This window comes from Chiloscyllium punctatum, chromosome 7 (assembly GCF_047496795.1).
Source record: "Chiloscyllium punctatum isolate Juve2018m chromosome 7, sChiPun1.3, whole genome shotgun sequence".
Lineage (NCBI taxonomy): Eukaryota > Metazoa > Chordata > Chondrichthyes > Orectolobiformes > Hemiscylliidae > Chiloscyllium > Chiloscyllium punctatum.
The window spans coordinates 27,694,198-27,712,296 of NC_092745.1; the positions used below are offsets into that span (position 1 = coordinate 27,694,198).

General features: G+C 41.7%; 1 protein-coding gene across 4 annotated transcripts in view; it reads right to left on the minus strand.

The window, feature by feature from the left end:
* Positions 1-10,799: 10,799 nt before the first annotated feature.
* The window catches only part of zbtb37 (zinc finger and BTB domain containing 37), a 30,083-nt gene continuing 22,783 nt past the window's right edge, over positions 10,800-18,099 (minus strand). For all 4 annotated transcript variants that reach the window (XM_072573355.1, XM_072573359.1, XM_072573356.1 and 1 more), the window contains one exon: positions 10,800-15,498. In XM_072573355.1, coding sequence (XP_072429456.1) covers positions 15,016-15,498 — 483 coding nt within the window. In that variant the 3' untranslated portion in view covers positions 10,800-15,015. The remainder of the gene's footprint in view (positions 15,499-18,099) is intronic.

Here is an 18,099-nt window from a genome sequence, read left to right on the forward strand (position 1 = left end):
AGCCTTTTTCTTCAGTTGGTGATAGCTAGTTCAAGGGGGTATACTTTAAATTGAGGGGTGATAGATATAGGACAGATGTCAGAGGTAGGTTCTTTACTCAGAGAGTGGTAGGGATGTGGAATGGCTTGCCTGCAAAGTAGTTGACTCGCCAACATTAAGGACATTTAAATGGTCATTGGGTAGACTTATGGATGAAAATGGAATAGTGTAGGTTAGATGGGCTTAGGATTGGTTCCACAGGTCGGCGCAACATTGAGGGCCGAAGGGCCCGTACTGCGCTGTAATGTTCTATGTTCTATGGCTGAAGTCTCACGAAAGGGAATGTGACAGATGCAATGTATGATTAGCTGATCAGGACATAGCGGGGTAGAGTGCTGTGAGAACCAATGTGTTGCTGGGCAACAGCATGACTGGCAAAGGATGTGACTACAGGCAATGACAATGTGAAGCCTGTGATCTGACTTCTGACCTTGTCAAATGGCACATTACATGGTTCTGCTTGCTGGTCATTGGCATTGATTCTCTGTAGATAGCTGGGCATGTACGTGGGCCCATTGATGCAGATTACTGCCATTTTCAGATTCCGTTGTCTCCGAAACTGTAAATTTCAAACTTCCAAGGTATGCCGCTCTTTTAATTCAGTGCTGCAGAGATGAGCTAACTCACCCAAGGGGGTGAGTGCTCATTTATAGCTAGTCACAGTTAATCCAGCGTCAATTTACTAGACTCAGATGTTTACAGAGGATGTTGGCCCATTGTGTCTGCATCAGTCAACAAAGATCTAACTATACTATTCCCATTCATCAGCTCTTGGCCTTGAAGTATGGCAATTCAGTGAATATCTGAATATTGCTGAAATGTTACAAGAGTTTCTGATTCAACTGTTCTTTCTTGCAATGAGTTAAAGACTCCAATCAGCCTCCAGATAAAAAGATTCCTCCTCATAGCCCCCACATCTTCCATCTGACCTCTGTCCATTGGTCTCTCTACTAATGGAAAAAATAACTTGCAATGGCATATGATCTGTCATTGAGAAAACGCTCGAGTCCATTATTAAGAAATAAATAACTGGACATTTAGAACATCCTATCACAATCAAAACATGATTTTGTCAAGGGGTAATCCTGTTGACAAACTTGCAGGAGTTCTTTTGAGGCTGTAACACATTGATAAAGAGAAACCATAAGGCATTCAATAAGATATCATATAAAAGGTTATTGCACAAGGAAGGAACTTAGAATTTTGGGGACAAGGATAGAGGACTGGTTAACATGCAGAAGACAGAGAAATGGGATTAATGCACCTTTCAGCTTGGAAAGATGAAATTAGCAGAGTATATCCAAATTTACTAATGATACAAAAATAGATGGGAGGACACAACGAGTCTGCATGGGATATAGATAAATGAGTGGGCATAAAGTTGGCACATGGAATTTACTGTATGAAAATGTGAGTTCATGAAGTTCAGTAGGAAGAATCAAAAGACGGACTACTGTTGAAGTAGAGGGGGACTCCAAACAAAGTGCAGATCAAAGGAACCCGTGTGTTCTTGTGCGTGAAACACAAAACGTTAACACCTGGGTGCAGCAATGAATTAAGGCAAATGGAATCTTGGCCTCAGAGCACTGACACGGTGGCTCAGTGGTTAGCACTGCTGCATCACAGCACTAGGGACCTGGGTTTGATCCCAGCCTTGGGTGACTGTGTGGAGTTTTGGAATCTTGGCCTTTATTGTTTAGGGTTTAAAAATAGAGAAGTCTTGTTACGAACTGTGCAGGACAGTGATGAGGCCACATTTGGAGTACTGTGTACAGTTGTGGTCGCCGTACTTAAGAAAGGTTTACTGTCATTGGAGACAGTTCAAAACAGATTTGTTAGGCTGATTCCTGGGATAAAGGTATAGACTTACCAATAACAGCTAAGCAGCGTAGGCCTTTAGTCATTCAAATTTGGAAGAATGAGAGGTGATCTTGTTGAAACATATAAGATTCTGAGGGGTTTGACGAGGTAGACATTGAGAAGATGGTGATTTTTGAGAAGATTTGTAGCTCAGGTTGAGGTTCAGATTGCAAGTTTGTTCACTGAGCTGGAAGGTTTGTTTTCAGACATTTCGTCACCATGTTAGGTAATGTCATCAGTGAGCCTCCGGTGAAGCACTGGTGTCAGGTCCCGTTTTTTATTTATGTGTCTTGGTCTCTTAAGGTGGCTGATATCATTTCCGGTTCTTTTTCTAAGAGGATGGTAAATGGGATCCAAATCGGTGTTTATTGATGGAGTTCTGGTTTGAATCCCAGGTCTCAAGGAAATCCCGCACATGTCTCTGTTTGGCCTGTCCTAGGATGGATGTATTATCCAAGTTGAAGTGGTGCCCTTCTTCGTCTGTATGTAAGGATACTAGTGACAGAGGGTCATGTCTTTTGGTGGCTAGTTGATGTTTGTGTAGCCTGATGGCTAGTTTTATGCGGGTCTGTCTGATGTAGTGTTTGTTCCATTCCTTGCATGTTATTTTGTAAATTACATTCATTTTGCTGGTTGTTTGCATTGGGTCCTTTAGGTTCATCAGTAGCTGTTTCAAAGTGTTGGTAGGTTTGTGAGCTCCCATGATGCTAAGGGGTCGCAGTAGTCTGGTAGTCATTTCAGAAATGTCTTTGATGCATGGTAGTATGACGAGAGTTTCTGGGTGTGTTGTGTCTACTTGTTTGGGTTTGTTGTTTAAGAATCGGCAGACGTGTGTTTATCAGATACCCATTCTTCTTGAATATGCTGTATAGGTATTTTTCTTCTGCTGATCGTAGTTCCTGGGTGCTGATGTATGTTGTGGCACGTTTAATGCAGCTCCATTTGTGGGTGTTGGGATGATTGCTCCCTGCAGTTGAGTATCTGGTCTGTGTGTGTTGCTTTCTCTGCAGATGCTGGTCTGCAGTTCTCCATTAACTGTTGGTTCCACTGTGACATTTAGGAAGGGGAGTCTGTTGTTGTACTCCTCCTCTTTAGTGAAATTTATGCCAGGAAGGATGTTCTTGATTACTTGTTGTAGGCTTCCTCCCATTTGTTCCATTTTGTGAAGACGAAAGTGTCATCCATGTAGCAGATCCAAAGTTTGGGTTGAACCGTGGGGAGGGCTGTTCACTCGAGTCTCTGCATTACTGCTTCTGCTAAGAAGCCTCATACTGGTGGTTGTTCCATTGATTTGTTTGTAGGCCTTGCCATTGAAGGTGAAGTGGATAGTTAAGTTTAGGTCTACTAGTTGAGAAGATCTTTCCCCTAACAGGGAGGTTTCAAACTAAGGGACGTAGTTACAGATTAAGGAAACACTGGGATGCAAAGAAATGTCTTCTCTCAGAGGGTGACAGTTGTTTGGAATTCTCTACCCCAGACCATTATGGAAGCTAGATCACTGAAAGTACTTAAAGAGGAGGTAGAAAAGTTTTTGAAATATTGAGAGATTGCGGACCATGAACAGCTGGCATGAAAGGAAGTGACACCTGGAGCTGATCAGCCATGAACTGACAAAACGGTGGGGCAAGCCTGAAGGGCTGAATGGCCGACTCCTGTTCCTACTTCTTATGTTCTATCCACTCGATCTGGTTCGTCTTATACATCTCTACAGGCTCCCTGTCAACTTTCATTGCTTCAAAGAAAACAACCACAGCCTTTCCAATCTTTCGTCTTAACTCAGACCCTCCAGCAGAGACAGCATCCTGGTAAAAACAAACATAGATGAAGAGTCCCTTAACTCAAAATGTTAACTCTGCTTTCTCCCCAAGGATGCCTTCAGACCTGCTGAGTCTCCTCAGCAATTCCTGGTTTTGTTTCAGATCGAGGTAAAGTTCTAAACATTAAAGTCGCTTGGTCTTGAATGTGTTGTAATTCTGTGCCGGACTAGATTTAGAATCAACTAGGCCAAAGTGAGGACTGCAAGTGCTGGAGATTAGGGTCAAGAGTGTGGTGCTGGAAAAGCACAGCAGGTCAAGCAGAAGTGCTTTTGCCCGAAACGTCGATTTTCCTGCTCCTCGGATGCTGCCTGACCTGCTGTGCTTTTCCAGCACCACACTCTTGACTCTAGATTTAGAATCAGTCCAAAGATAGACTGGCAGTTCATCTATACTGTGATGCTTATACAGACACACCAGGAATCTTTCTGGGAGAGAGATTGCTGCTAATCTGTCAAAGTGTGCAACTTCACAATCACTGAGCCCTCAATTACTGACAGGACAGCCTGGCTACAATATTCATGCATTTGACTTGTCAATGAATAATGCACCCTTTCACTATTACAGGATGCGATGATACCAGGCTGCAGCACCAACTTTTATATTATAAACAGTTACCTCAAAGGGTCTTAGCCTGTCCTTTGGATTGCAAAGGAATAGGCCATTCAGCTCCTCAAGCATATGTATTTCCATCATTAATATTATTTGCAAATGACAGGAAATGCCTTTAATGGGATGTCTAGTTTGGGTACCCTTTCGATGACCTCCTGACTTGCCGAGAAAAGAAATTAGGTGCCTCTGTTAAGCGATTTTATTGAACAGATTGATGTATTATTTGCAATGTTTATAAATTATATGAATGCATATATCTGAGCTTCATACTTATACAATCAGACTCAAATTGTCGCTCATTTTGCAGTTATGGGATCAGGTTGACATATTGTCCATGTGCAGCGTGTACTTAGTTGAACACTATTCATTGTCTTTCAGGCAGATTTAAGCCAGAAATCCCTCCTGTTGGCTCAGTAATGAGGTCATTTATGCTGCCGACTGTTCTGCATACCCTGGTACAACGTTAATATCAGTCACGTGAATATTAGTTGCTGTTTCTCAGAATAGCCAGTGTGATTTAAAGTGCTGGGTTTTTCAAGGCTTTGTGAAGGGGACAATCAGTGCTGCCTCTGTATTATTTTCCATAATGGAGCACAATTACGTCACAGCGAATTGTAGGTGGGAGAATGCGGGTCAGCATCATGTGCCACTAAGTTAGACTCCCTGCCACTGTCTTGTGGCAGTACTTAGCTGCAGGAGCATAACGAAGGGCAGTATTCTGCAGCAGAATTGACCAGGGCCACAGTTGCAAAGAATTCTGGCTGTGCACATCTGTGATTTTTTAATAAGCTAAGTTTCACTGTTCAGCCAATAGGTGAGAGTTCTGTCTAATTAAAACACTGAATGCTGTATAGTTAAATGATAGAGCCATTCATTAATTTTCTGACCCTATAATCCGTCTGGCCCCGAGTGTCAAATGTTACAATTGACCTTCATCATTGGCAGCGATTTCCAGATTTCCATGCTGAAGTGCTCAGTCTCCATGCGGCTCCTGTCTTGGTCCCTGAATATTAGTGTCTTACTAATATTGTCCCTGTCTTACTTATGGTGTCTGTGATAGGCAGTGAGTACAATCAAGTTTTAGGTTCAGGGACTTGTAGTCAGGACATTTGGTTGTAAGCTTTTGATTGGATGTAATGTGGTCCAGAGGTTTGCTTGGTGGGTGGCAGGGAGAAAGAGAGAGAGAGTATTTCAATTGCTACCATTTCCCCAATCTTTCACCACTGTCTTATTACCTATATTGTCGGATTTCATAGTGCTTTCGTCTTCCAAGTGCTTAGAAGGTCCAAAGACAGGACTAATGGAAAGTGAGTGGTTGAGACTCACTGTGGATAGTTGAATCGGTGGTCCCTGTTAGAATGTTCACTTCTATGGGGGCTCAAGAATTGTGAAGTTGCACACTTTGACAGTCTAGCAGCAATCTAGCAGTCTAGGAGGCTTGACCGAGCCTATGTACAGCCATGTTAGGGGAACACCTGCACATTTTGAAATGTTACAAATGTGTGCTGCATGTTCTATATACCTGCTTAGATGTGTCTGCTAGGTAACTTGTAAACATTAAATTCACTATAGCCAACTTGCTTCTCTAGTTTCCTCTGTTCAGATTTAAAACTCTTGTTTCAGAACTTCCAAATTTCCTGTAAAATTCTATCAGATTATAGTCACTACTTCCCAAAAGCTTATCTACATCAAGGTTATTAATTAGCCCTTTCTCATTATACAGCATTTAATCCAAAATAGTCCAAACCCTCGCTGGTTCTTCAACATACTGCTCCAGAAATCCATCTTAAACACATGCCAAGAATTCATCCTCCACATTCCACATGCTGATTATGTTTATTAAATCAAAGTTGCCCATTATTACTGTATTACCCATGTTACCTTTAATTTTCTGATTTATACTATGCTAAACATTACTCCTAATGTTTGATGGGTAATAAACAACACTAATAAAGAGCCCTCTTGTGGCACAGCGGTAGAGTCTCTATCCCCACCCGTGTTCAAGTCCCACATGTTCCAGAGGTGTGTAATAACATCTCTGAACAGGTTGATTAGAAAAATAGGTTAAATGATTAAAAACACACCAATGTTTTCTTCCCCTTGCTGTTTCACATCTCTGTCCAAATTGATTCCACATTGCGTCACAGTGGCTCAGTGGTTAGCACTGCTGCCTCACAGCACCAGGGTCCCAGGTTCGATTCCAGCCTCAGGCAACTGTCTGTGTGGAGTTTGCACATTCTCCCTGTGTCTGCGTGGGTTTCCTCTGGGTGCTCCGGTTTCCTCCTACATTCTAAAGATGTGCGGGTCAGGTGAATTGGCTGTGCTAAATTGCCCGTGGTGTTAGGTGCATTAGTCAGGGGTAAATGGGTCTGGGTGGGTTACTCTTCGGAGGGTCGGTGTGGGCTGAAGAGCCTGTTTCCACACTGTAGGGAATCTAATCTAATCATGATCCTTCAATACAAAATCCTCTCTTGCTAAGATAATCTTTTATTAAGAATGCTAATCGCCTCCATTTCCTTTTTTTCCCATCTTTCATAAAACAATGAATAACCTTGAATATTCGGTCCTGGTCACCCTGTAACTATTTCTCTCCAAAGGCAATTAAATCATGCCCATTTACATCTATTGTGGCTTCAAATCATCCACTTTGTTGCAAATACTGCATGCATTCAGATGGACTACCTTGACTTTCTAAACATTGTTCTACATTCTAATCCCATTTGATGCTTGCCTTCACATTGTTGATGTTTTTACATTCATTTATGGGATGATGGTGTCACTGGCTAGGCCAGCATTTATTACCCATCCTTAATTGCCCAGAGGGCAGATAAGAATCAACCACATTGATGTGGGCCTGGAGTCTCATGCAGGCCAGACCAGGTAAGGATTAACAGTCCAACGATAATATCACTAGGTCACTGCCTCCCTTTAATCTTCTAATTTTGATTCCTACTTTTCAGTTTCTTGTTACCCCTCTGAGCTCTTGCTCAGGTTCCCACCTGCATTAAACTAGTTTCAACCCATGTTGACAACATTAATAAGTCTCCTTGAAATCAAAGTTGCCCATTATTACTGTTGCAATTTGCCACATTGTACTTCATCTTTTACAGTTCCCAACTGTCCAAGAACTGGGTCCAAAAACTCACAAATCTGATGTCCTTCTTCCTACATACTCTTATTCCAATGCAGACTAGCATGGCACTGAAAGCAATACTGAGATTTCTTTCAGGACCTCACCCGCTTTTCACCCTCCCCAGAATGTCCGAGAGTTATGCTGAGAAACTTCGACCCTGTCCCCAGGAGGCACCGTACTATCCCCGAGTCATGACTAAGTTGCATGTGATGAATCCCATATTGCTGTTCCACTCTTCCTCCTTCTGTCACGTGCAGCTGAACCAACTGTGGTGCCGTGGACTTGGCTGGAACTGTACTCTTTTGAGGAATCACAGCCCTCCCCAGCAGCCAAAATGAAAACCAATTGGCGAACTCCTGCCTGGTTCTCAGACTTTCTGGCAGTCACTGAATCCCTTTCTGTCTGTACGGTCCTGTGGTATGACCACCTTCATAAACCCACTATCCAAATTGTTCACTGCCTCCCGCAAGCACCTCAGTGACTCCATCTGCTGTCTAGTTTCAAATCTCGGGAGTTCACACTTCCAAATTTGAGACGCATGGGGTGTCCTTCATTTCCTACCTACCACTGGCCAAACTGCCCAGCTATGCCTTAAATTTAATAATAAGCACAATAACACACTGGCTATTCACCGATTAGCTTTATTCCCTTTACCAAAGGAGAAGCAAATAATACTAGTATTTGAAAATCAGAAAAATAAAGCAAGGAGTACCTTTTTCCTTTGCCGAACTCTCTGGTCACCAAACCCCAGGACCTCATTTAATTTAAGTTCTACTCTATCAGATTGATGAGGACAGAGCAGGAGATGTGATCTATATGGACTTCAGTAAGGCGTTCGACAAGGTTCCCCATGGGAGACTGATTAGCAAAGGTTAGATCTCATGGAATACAGGGAGAACTAGCCATTTGGATACAGAACTGGCTCAAAGGTAGAAGACAGAGGGTGGTGTTGGAGAATTATTTTTCAGAGTAGAGGCCTGTAACTGGTGGAGTGCCACAAGGATCAGTGCTGGGTCCAATACTTTTTGTCATTTACATAAATGATTTGGATGCGAGCATAAGAGGTACAGTTAGTAAGTTTGCAGATGACACCAAAATTGTAGTGGACAGTGAAGAAGGTTACCTCAGATTCCAACAGGATCTTGACCAGATGGGAAAATGGGCTGAGGAGTGGCAGATAGAGTTTAATTCAGATAAATGCAAGGTGCCGCATTTTGGGAAAGCAAATCTTAGCAGGACTTATACACTTAATGGTAAGGTCCGAGGGAGTGTTGCTGAATAAAGAGACATTGGAGTGCAGTTTCATTGCTCCTTGAAAGTGGAGTCACAGGTAGATAGGATAGTGAAGGAGTTTGGTATGCTTTATTTTATTGGTCAGAGTATTGAGTACAGGAGTTGGGAGATTATGTTGCAGCTGTACAGGACAGTGGTTAGGCCGCTGTTGGAATATTGCGTTCAATTCTGGTCTCCTTCCTATCGGAAAGATGTTGTGGAACTTGAAAGAGTTCAGAAGAGATTTACAAGGATGTTGCCAGAGTTGGAGGATTTCAGCTATAGGAAGAGGCTGAACAGGCTGGGGCTGTTTTCCCTGGAGCATCAGAGGTTGAGGGGTGACCTTAGAGAGGTTTATAAAATCATGAAGGACATGGATAGGATAAATAGACATTTTATCTTTTCCCTAGTGTGGGGGAGTCCAGAACTAGAGGGCATAGGTTTAGGGTGAGAGGGGAAAGATATAAGAGAGACTTAAGGGGCAACCCTTTCACACAGAGGGTGGTACGTGTATGGAATGAGCTGCCAGAGGGAGTGGTGGAGGCTGGTACAATTGCAACATTTAAGAGGCATTTGGATGGGTATATGAGTAGGAAGGGTTTGGAGGGATATGGGCCAGGTGCTGGCAGGTGGGACTGGGATATCTGGTCGGCGTGGAGTCTGTTTCCGTGCTGAACATCTCTATAACTCTAAATATATGCCCTATTCACTCTTTTATGTGTGTCCTTCCAGACAATGTTGCTGATGGAGAAGATTAAAACCTGGATGAGTTTCACAGACTGCTTCTATCTAATTCCATTACAACCATTTTGGTTTCAAGGTTTTGTGGAAGAACATATTTGAATAATAATCAGTCCTCAATGGGACAGCAATGAGGGGCATTCTAAATGGTGGAAGAAAACAACTTGCACATACGTTATACAGCATGACCCCAGGAAGCTTCACAGCCAACTGTTGGGAATATTTGTCACGCTATATAAAGATAGAAAAGTAAGTTGTGAAGAGGAGATTGAGAGTCGACAGAGGGATTTCAACAGATTAAGCAAATGTGGAAAATTTGGTAGAAGAAGTATACTGTGGCAAATGTGAACTTGTGTACTTTTAACAGAATGGAAAATCAGTACGTTATTTGAATGAAAATTACAGAACTCTGTGGTTCAAAGGCATCTCGGTGTCCTGGTACTTGAGTCACAAAATGTTTTGAGAGTACAGCAAGCAATTATAGAATAGAATCACAGAAAACTTAGAGCTTTTGGCCAATCACGTCTATGCTTGCCAAAAACCTAAGCCGATCCCATATTCTAGCATTTGGTCCACAGCCCTGTAGATATTTACAGTGTATGTTATTAGGAATTAAGATGACAAATGGAATGTGGTTTATTGTTTTATATTGCAATATAAAAACAGATAGGTTTTACAGCAACCGCAGGTGGCCCTTGCAAAATTATATCTGGAGTACTGTGGATAAATTTAGTCCCCTTGCTTAAGGAAGGGTATAATTTCATTGGAAGCAGTTCAAAGAAGTTTCACTCGACTGATGATGGGTTGGTCTTACAAGGAGAGGTTGAATGCATTAGGGTTATACCCACTGAAAGCCACAAAAACAAGCAGTGATCTTACTAAAATACAAGATTCTGAGGATATTTTGACAGGTTGGCTTCCCCATCTGGAAAGATAGAACCAAGAGCCACAATTTAAAAATTAAGACAGAGAGCAGGAGAAATATCTTCTCCAAGTAATCTGTGGAAATCTGCTCCCCAGGGAGCAATGGAGGCTGGATCATTGTATTAATTCAAGGCTGGATTAGGTAAGATTGTAGTTTAATATGCGAGTCAAAGTTTATTGAGCACAGACAGGAAAGCAAAGGTTTTGTTGTATGATGCAGCAGGTGTGGCACTAAATGATTTCGTGCAGTCCCCAGCAACTGATTATATTGGTGGCGTGGGCTTACTCCCCAGGTTGGAGTAAGCTTCTGCTAGGAGTGCTCATCTCACTGGTGAGCCACCATTCAATGCTCAACAAGGCAGTCTAGTACATCAGACATCTGAAAGCACACACAGCACAAACAGTTTTCTTGCATCAGTTTATTTTACCTAAGGTTTCGCCTCTGTCCACCGGGGCTTGCGAGCGGCTCATATGTTTTCAGCTGATGTCCTTGAGTAGTCGTAGGTTACTGGACCAATCAGAACTCAGCCTGAACACGTTTTCATAACTTAAGTTTCAAATAATTTTCTCTATCATTATCAGCTTTACTAGTAATGGGGAACCTAGTTTAGCAGAAATCATTAACTTTTAATCATGTAAAGTGGGTCAATCCTGATAGGTTAAAGAACAGAAAGCAGGAAACAGGAAAGCCAGGTGAATAGATATATATATTAGAAAACTGATATTTACATAAAGCCTGTCCAATCTGTCCAGTTCCTTTCTGCCCAACATGGCTCTTTGTATTTCACACTTTCCTCAAACAACTCCCTCAACTGTTCCACATGATGTCCAACATAACATTCTAATCCTATCTTTGGTTGACAATTTACAGATGATCACTAAAATTCCAGGGATATTAATCTTTACTCACGAAAAGAGTGTTACTGAAGAAGGGATGAACACTTAGTTAACGATGGATGGATGACTATTATTTTAGATAAATTAAGCTGAAGACCCAGACCTAATACAAATGTCAGGTTTGTCCTGAGGCTGTGAGAAGGAGAGCACAGAGGCCAAAGGAGTTATATTTCAGGACTAAAGTGAGTGACAGCTTTTTCCAGAGCTCTGGAGAATGAGTCAGTGCTAATCTGGGACTTACAGGCCAATTAACATCTGCAACAGGCCAAGTCTTCAAATAACAAAATGCTGCATACCTGGTTAAATATATATTTTAAAAAAAAGTTTGAAGCAATCAGAATAGATTTCAAAAGGGGCAATCAGGCTTAACAAAACTCAGAGCTCTGAGGAGTGAACAAAGTTGGTAGATGAGATAAACTGGGGCTTTTTCTATGCATTTGAGAAAAGCCTCTGACAAAGATGTCACTTGAGAACTTGACAGCAGATAAATCATTATGAAATTGGGGGGGGGGAGTTGGGGAATGGGAAACTAGATTTAAAAACTGGTCAGAGCAGAGGAAACAGTTTAATAAAAAGCAGAATAATGGTATCCAACAGGTTTCCCCTCTGGGTTACTCATGCACTCTGCATGTATCAAGGATTTTAACATTAACCTTAAAAATAGTATTAAAATACGCAGATAAACCAAAACAGGAGTTATACTTCATTCTTTAGAAGACTAAAGGAAACCACCAGACAGAGGGAATGGGCTGAAAAAGAGTTAGATGCAAGTAACTGCAAATATGGGGTGATGCATTTTGGTACAGTTAGCAGCAGAAATTATTCTGATAGGGAGTAGACTTGGAGCTCTGGATAGTACAGTCTTTTAAACATTGTAAAACGTTCAGTGCAACACTGAAATTGGATAAAGGTTTTTAAAAAAAATGGAATTCTATTCTGTTTTATCTTGAGGTATATAAAAAGAAGTTAAGGGATAAAGCATCAAAATTTCAGACAAAGTAACGTCTGCAGATTGACCTATACAATGTAAAAGATATTACAGCTTTGGAGAGGATGCAGTGCAGACTCCTGAACGGACTTGACTAGTGAAAGGAAATACAAAAACTTGTAAAATTAAATTTTTCTTGTTAAAACCATGGTAAATACAGAATATTTAAAATTTAGAAGGGAACATAATTTATAGTGTTGAGGAGTCAAGAGCAAGGGGCATCAATATAAGATTAAGTGAGATAAAAGACATGATAAAGTTTTTTTTTGAATTCACTGCCAGGGTTTGGAATTCACTGCCAGGGTTAGTGATGAGGTAGAAACTACATCAATAGTGAAACAGACGGGTAAATGTAATTGTAAGCATCTGCTTATGAGAATTAGTTTGATGGAACATCTTTGTATACCTTCTCACTCTGCAATGTTAAAAGACAACAAAATACCTTCTAACCCATGTAATAAACTCTACGGATCGCAATATTCCACTGGCTACTACCCCTTTTCCTGTAAACTAACTAATCTATCTGTTCTGAGGATTTCTCTCAATATGAAATTCCTTCCTACCTTGATGCTGCCTAATTACTGTAATCATCTCAATGAATGATTCATCTTGTTCCTGTGTTTGTCCTGACTGGAATCAATACACTGTAACCTCTGCAGTCTAGAACAAATAGGATCAAGTCATTTGTGGATTTCAGAATTTTCTGGACTGTAGAAAGGTGTTAAAATGCTTAACACTAGAAGCGAGTGAACCAGAAAAGACAAAGCATTTGAGCATTTATCTGAAAGAGTGATAAAAAAATTAATTATAAAATTTGTTTTATTTAATCAAAATACTGTGCTGTTTCTTCCATGTTCCTGCAGAGTACTAGATCACAATGTAACCAAATCAAGAGAGAATGCTCTGACTACTCAAACATTCCACACAATTGGAGTCTCTGAACAACAGATTTCCAGACTGGATAGGTTACAGTGTATAAAAAGCCAAGTTACTGGTTCAATCATTAAAATCATGTGACTGGCACAGCTGACTTATGAAGCTCTTCAAGCCTTGCTTTGATGTGATAATCTCCCTCACTAAAGATTCAGATTGTCAGTAGCCTCTGAAACAAGAGGGTACAGTTATAACAAGAGGATATCCTGGAGGCAATGCTGCCATTCAATCAGATCACAGCTGATTTGTCACCATAACTATCTATACACCCTGGTTCTGTCCTGCTGAGTGACTTTACCCAAGGGGAAAAAAAATCCACAACTTCAGTTTTGAAATTTTCAATTGACTCCCAACCTCAACAGCTATTTATGAAAGTTAGTTGCAGAATTCCAGTACCTTTAAGTGTGAAATCACTCCTGAACAGCCCCTCTAATTTTATTGGGCTTTATCTGAATTCTTCAGAAGAAATTATTTTTCTCCAACAATGCCAATGATCATCCACATGTCCCTTACCTCCAGTTTTGTGTTAATGCATTAATTTCAACGCATTTGTGGGTCCGTAAATGTTAGATGAAAGGGAAACAAGTTTGGATAGAGCAGAGTGAGAGCAAGGAAGAAGCTGTCTTGTCTGTCAATGTGCTACAGTGGAAAACACCTAATCAGGGAGTCAGCGAAATCATCCCAAACTCTGTCTCTCCCCCCCGCCCCACCCCCAATTTCCCTGAACAATCCCACTTTGCAGAAGTATTTCTGCAGCAAAATCAAGGAGTCAGTGACATAATTAGTTTATTCCAAGAATGCTATAAATAATGGAATATTCTGTGTTCTGTACATTTCCCAATCCATTTATAATTTTTTTATAAAAGGCTTCACAAATCCATGCACAAATGCTTCATTGGATGGTCTATAAGAGGTATATTAGAAAAACCGCTCATCAGTCATTATAATGGGATATCCCAGTTTGAAAAACACACATACAACTCAAGCACGACACACAAATCCACTCAACTATAAATCTACTGTCAAACCTGGCCACACACATTCCTTTGGAGTATCCATATTTCTCTTACATATTAGCTACCTATAGTAAAAACACCTTTTGTCATTCGTTTACAGAAATGTACAGAACCACAGGGTTTTCCATTCACAGCATTGGTACTCCATCATCGAGGAATCTGCCCAAGTAGTTCCACTGTAGTCCCTTTTCCTCAACCCATTTCCCATCCCCTTCAACACTCGCACCTTCCCAAGAGAAGGTACACCAGTTTTGTTTCTGTTCCTTCTGAACGTTGACACCTACAAATAAGTTCCTTAAACAGTTTTGGGGAAGTAACACTGAATCTTGCAGACAGGTTTCCTGGGCTGTTTCAGGATAGGTGGAGAAATAGGCCCAGAGTGTAACACACAGTGAGGTGCTTGGTGGGACCCTTGAAGATTCAAACAGTCAAAATGCTCTCTGTTGGATCTAATTGTTCAACATTAGCTACCTGGTCTTCAAAGAACCTGAGAATGACACACCTTTCTTCCCCATTCTCCCCCCTCACAATGCAGCAACAGTCCAATCACTTTCTGCTGCTATCTTCATCAGGCGGGGGAAAGTCATGAGGTTAAACAAGCAATGGTTGCGTGCAACTTGGAGCAATGCAACAAATGTTCCTTTCCTGCAAAAGAAAACACCGCTTTGTATAATCAGTTCTAAATCCAAACGAAACAGTTCACACTAAATTAAAAGCAGCACCCCCGACCCCCACCCCCCCCCTCTACCGAGGCGCTACAGACAAATATCTGTCCCCAGTGCACATTCAGTCTGGCCCAGTAGTTGAGACGGAAGTATGAATCAGTTCGCCAATGGCTTTCGCCTCATCTTGAGGCGGGGATTCTTCCCCATTCTGTCCCTTGGAGGTGGTCTCTGGTGAAATACTGTGTAGCCCCTCCAGCAGTGTGCAGCCCGGGTGGTTCTTTTTGAAGTGCTGATTTAAAATAGCCTGGAAGGGAAAGCTCTTGCCGCAGACGTGGCAGTGGAAGGGCTTGTTCCCGGTGTGCTTGCGGATGTGATATTCCAGCTGGTCCTTGCGGGTGTACTTTTTCCCGCAGATTCGGCACACAAAGGGTGTTATGCCCATGTGCAACCGCATATGGCGATCCAGGCTTCCCTTCTGGTTAAAAGACTTGCCGCAGTACAGACATGTCAGGCGAGGGTTGTAACGGTACCAGCGCTCAGCCACTTCTTGGTCCCGGAGGTACTCTTCATAGCCACTGACACCAAACAGGGGAGTCTCATCTGCCTGTACGTGAACACAACATTAAAGCAGAGGCTGAGATAACAGAATGGCAAGTGCAAGGCATGAGTTCAATCAGTATGTCCTGAATTTGCAGGTGTCAGAATGACGACTTGTATTTGCACCCTTCAGCTTCTCTTTAGAAGAAAAGAAAGTTCACAGTTCACAACCTCAAAGCATCCCAAAGCGGTTTACAGCCAATGAGTTCCTCAGGGTGCTTTTTCTTCTTTACTAATGTAAAGAGCACCAATGGAGAAAATCATTCCGATGACACTCTATTCTTGTAAACCTCTTCCGGACCCTTCTAAAGCCAGCATATTCTTTCTTAGTTACTGAGCTCAAAACTGCACACAATATTCCAAATGCAGTCTGAGCATTATACAGCATCAGGAATACATCTTTGCTTCTGTACTCTGGCCCTCGTGAAATGAACATCAATACTGCTTTGTTAACTGCCAATTGAATCTGCATGATAATCTTAAGAGAATCCTGAACTAGAACTCCCAAGTTTCTTCATGCTTCAGACTTCGAAAACTTGCCCTAAATAGAAGATGGTCTACACCTCTAATCTTCCAACCAAAGTGCATAACCTCACACATTCCAACATTATAGTCCATCAGCCACTTCTTAGCCCACTCTCAGCCTGTTCACATCCTTCTGCAGTCTTCCTGCCTCTTGACCTTTGTATCATCTGCAAACGTAGCAACTATGCCCTTCGTTCTTTCATCCAGATCATTAATATGAACAGGGATGTGGTTGACCCTTTACTGTCCTGTGTGCAATAATTGCTGGCCTAGCCAGTGATGTCATCATCCTGCGAGTTGTGAAAAGTTGTGGTCCCAACACTGATCCACTAGTCACCGGCTGCCATCCTAAAAAAGACCCCTTCATCCCCACACCCAGCCTTCTGCCATGATTCCAATTCTCTAACCATGTCAGTACCTTACCCCTAACATAATGGGCTTTTATCTTATTTAGCAGCCTTCTGTGTGGCACCTTGTCAAAGGCTTTCGGGAAAATCAAATAGATTGCATCCACTGACTCTTGGTAAAACTTGCTCATTACCTCCTCAAAGAATTCTAACATTTGTTAGGCATGACCTCCCCTTCATGAAGCTGAGCTGACTCAGCCCTGTTTTAACATACACTTCGAAGTATTCTGCAATCTCATCCCTCACATAAGACTCTGAAACCTTACCAACGACCAAGGTCAAGCAAATTGGCCTATAGTTTTCTGTCTTCTGCCACCCTCCCTTCTGGAATAGGAGTGTTGTGGTAGCCATTTTCTAGGACTCTGGGACCCTTTCTGACTCCAGTGATTCTTGAAAGATCACCAATACTTTTATAACTTTTCAACTGTCTCCTTCAGGACTCTGGGATTTAGAATATCCAGTCTGGGTGATTTATCCACCTTCAGACCTTTCAACGTCCCCAGCATCTTCTCCTTAAATGATGGTCACAACACTCATCCCTGCCCCTATTCTTGAAGATCAGGTATGGTACTGGTGTCTCCCGCTGTGAAGACTAATACACAGTACCATTCAGTTCCTCTGTCATTTCTTTGTTCCCCATTATCATTTCTCCAGCTTCATTTTCTAGTGAAACAAGCACTCGTGCCTCTCGCTTACATCTAAAAACTCTTGCAGTCTTCTTTTATATTACTAGCTAGCTTACCCTCATTTCATCTTTGCCCCTCTTCTTGCTTTTTTAGTTATTCTGTACTGGTTTTTAAAGGCTTCCCAATAAGCTTCACTACATTGTAAGTGTTTTTCTTTTATTCTGTCCCTGACTTCCCTGGTCAGGCATGGTTACCTCATCTTCCCCTTGTCTTTCTTCCTTCTTCCTTGAGGTGAATTTTTGGCTGTACCTCCCTAGTTACCCTCAGAAACTCCTGCCTTTGCTGCTCCACTATCTTCACATCCCTTCCAAACAACTCTGGCCAGCTCCTCGCTCATGTCTTTATAGTTACCTTTACTCAATTATAGTACCATTATGTCTGATTCCAGGTTCTCTCTCACAAGCTGCATGGGTGAATTTGATCATATTATGGTCACTACCCACTACCAGTTCCTTCACCTTCAACTCCATAATCAAGTCTACCTCATTATGCATCACCAAATCCAAAACTGCATCTGTTCCCTAGTTGGCTCAACCGCAAGCTGCTCCAAAAAAACCCATTTTGTAGACATTCCTCGAATTCCTTTTCTTGAGATCCAACCTGATTTTCCCAGTCCATCTACACATTGAAGCCCCACATGTTTATTGTAATACTGCTTTTCTAATTTGCCTTTTCTATGTCCCAATTTAGTTTCTTCCTCACATCCTGACTACTGCTAGGAGTGAGGATCTAAAATTTGAATTTAGGCTGTTGTCAGAAGCAACAAGTATATGTAGATTTTTATTAACCACAAAATGAATTTTCAATTTAAAATAACAACTAAATGGCTGCAAGTGATGATTTGACCCTGTGTACTTGAACTGATGTTTTGTTAAGTTGGCTGCATTTAGAGATAAGAGAAAACCATGGAGTTTTCATAATTTGAATCATAAGACAGTGATTTGGTATTTGAACTAACCTTGAACTGCTACCATGACATGACGATTTATG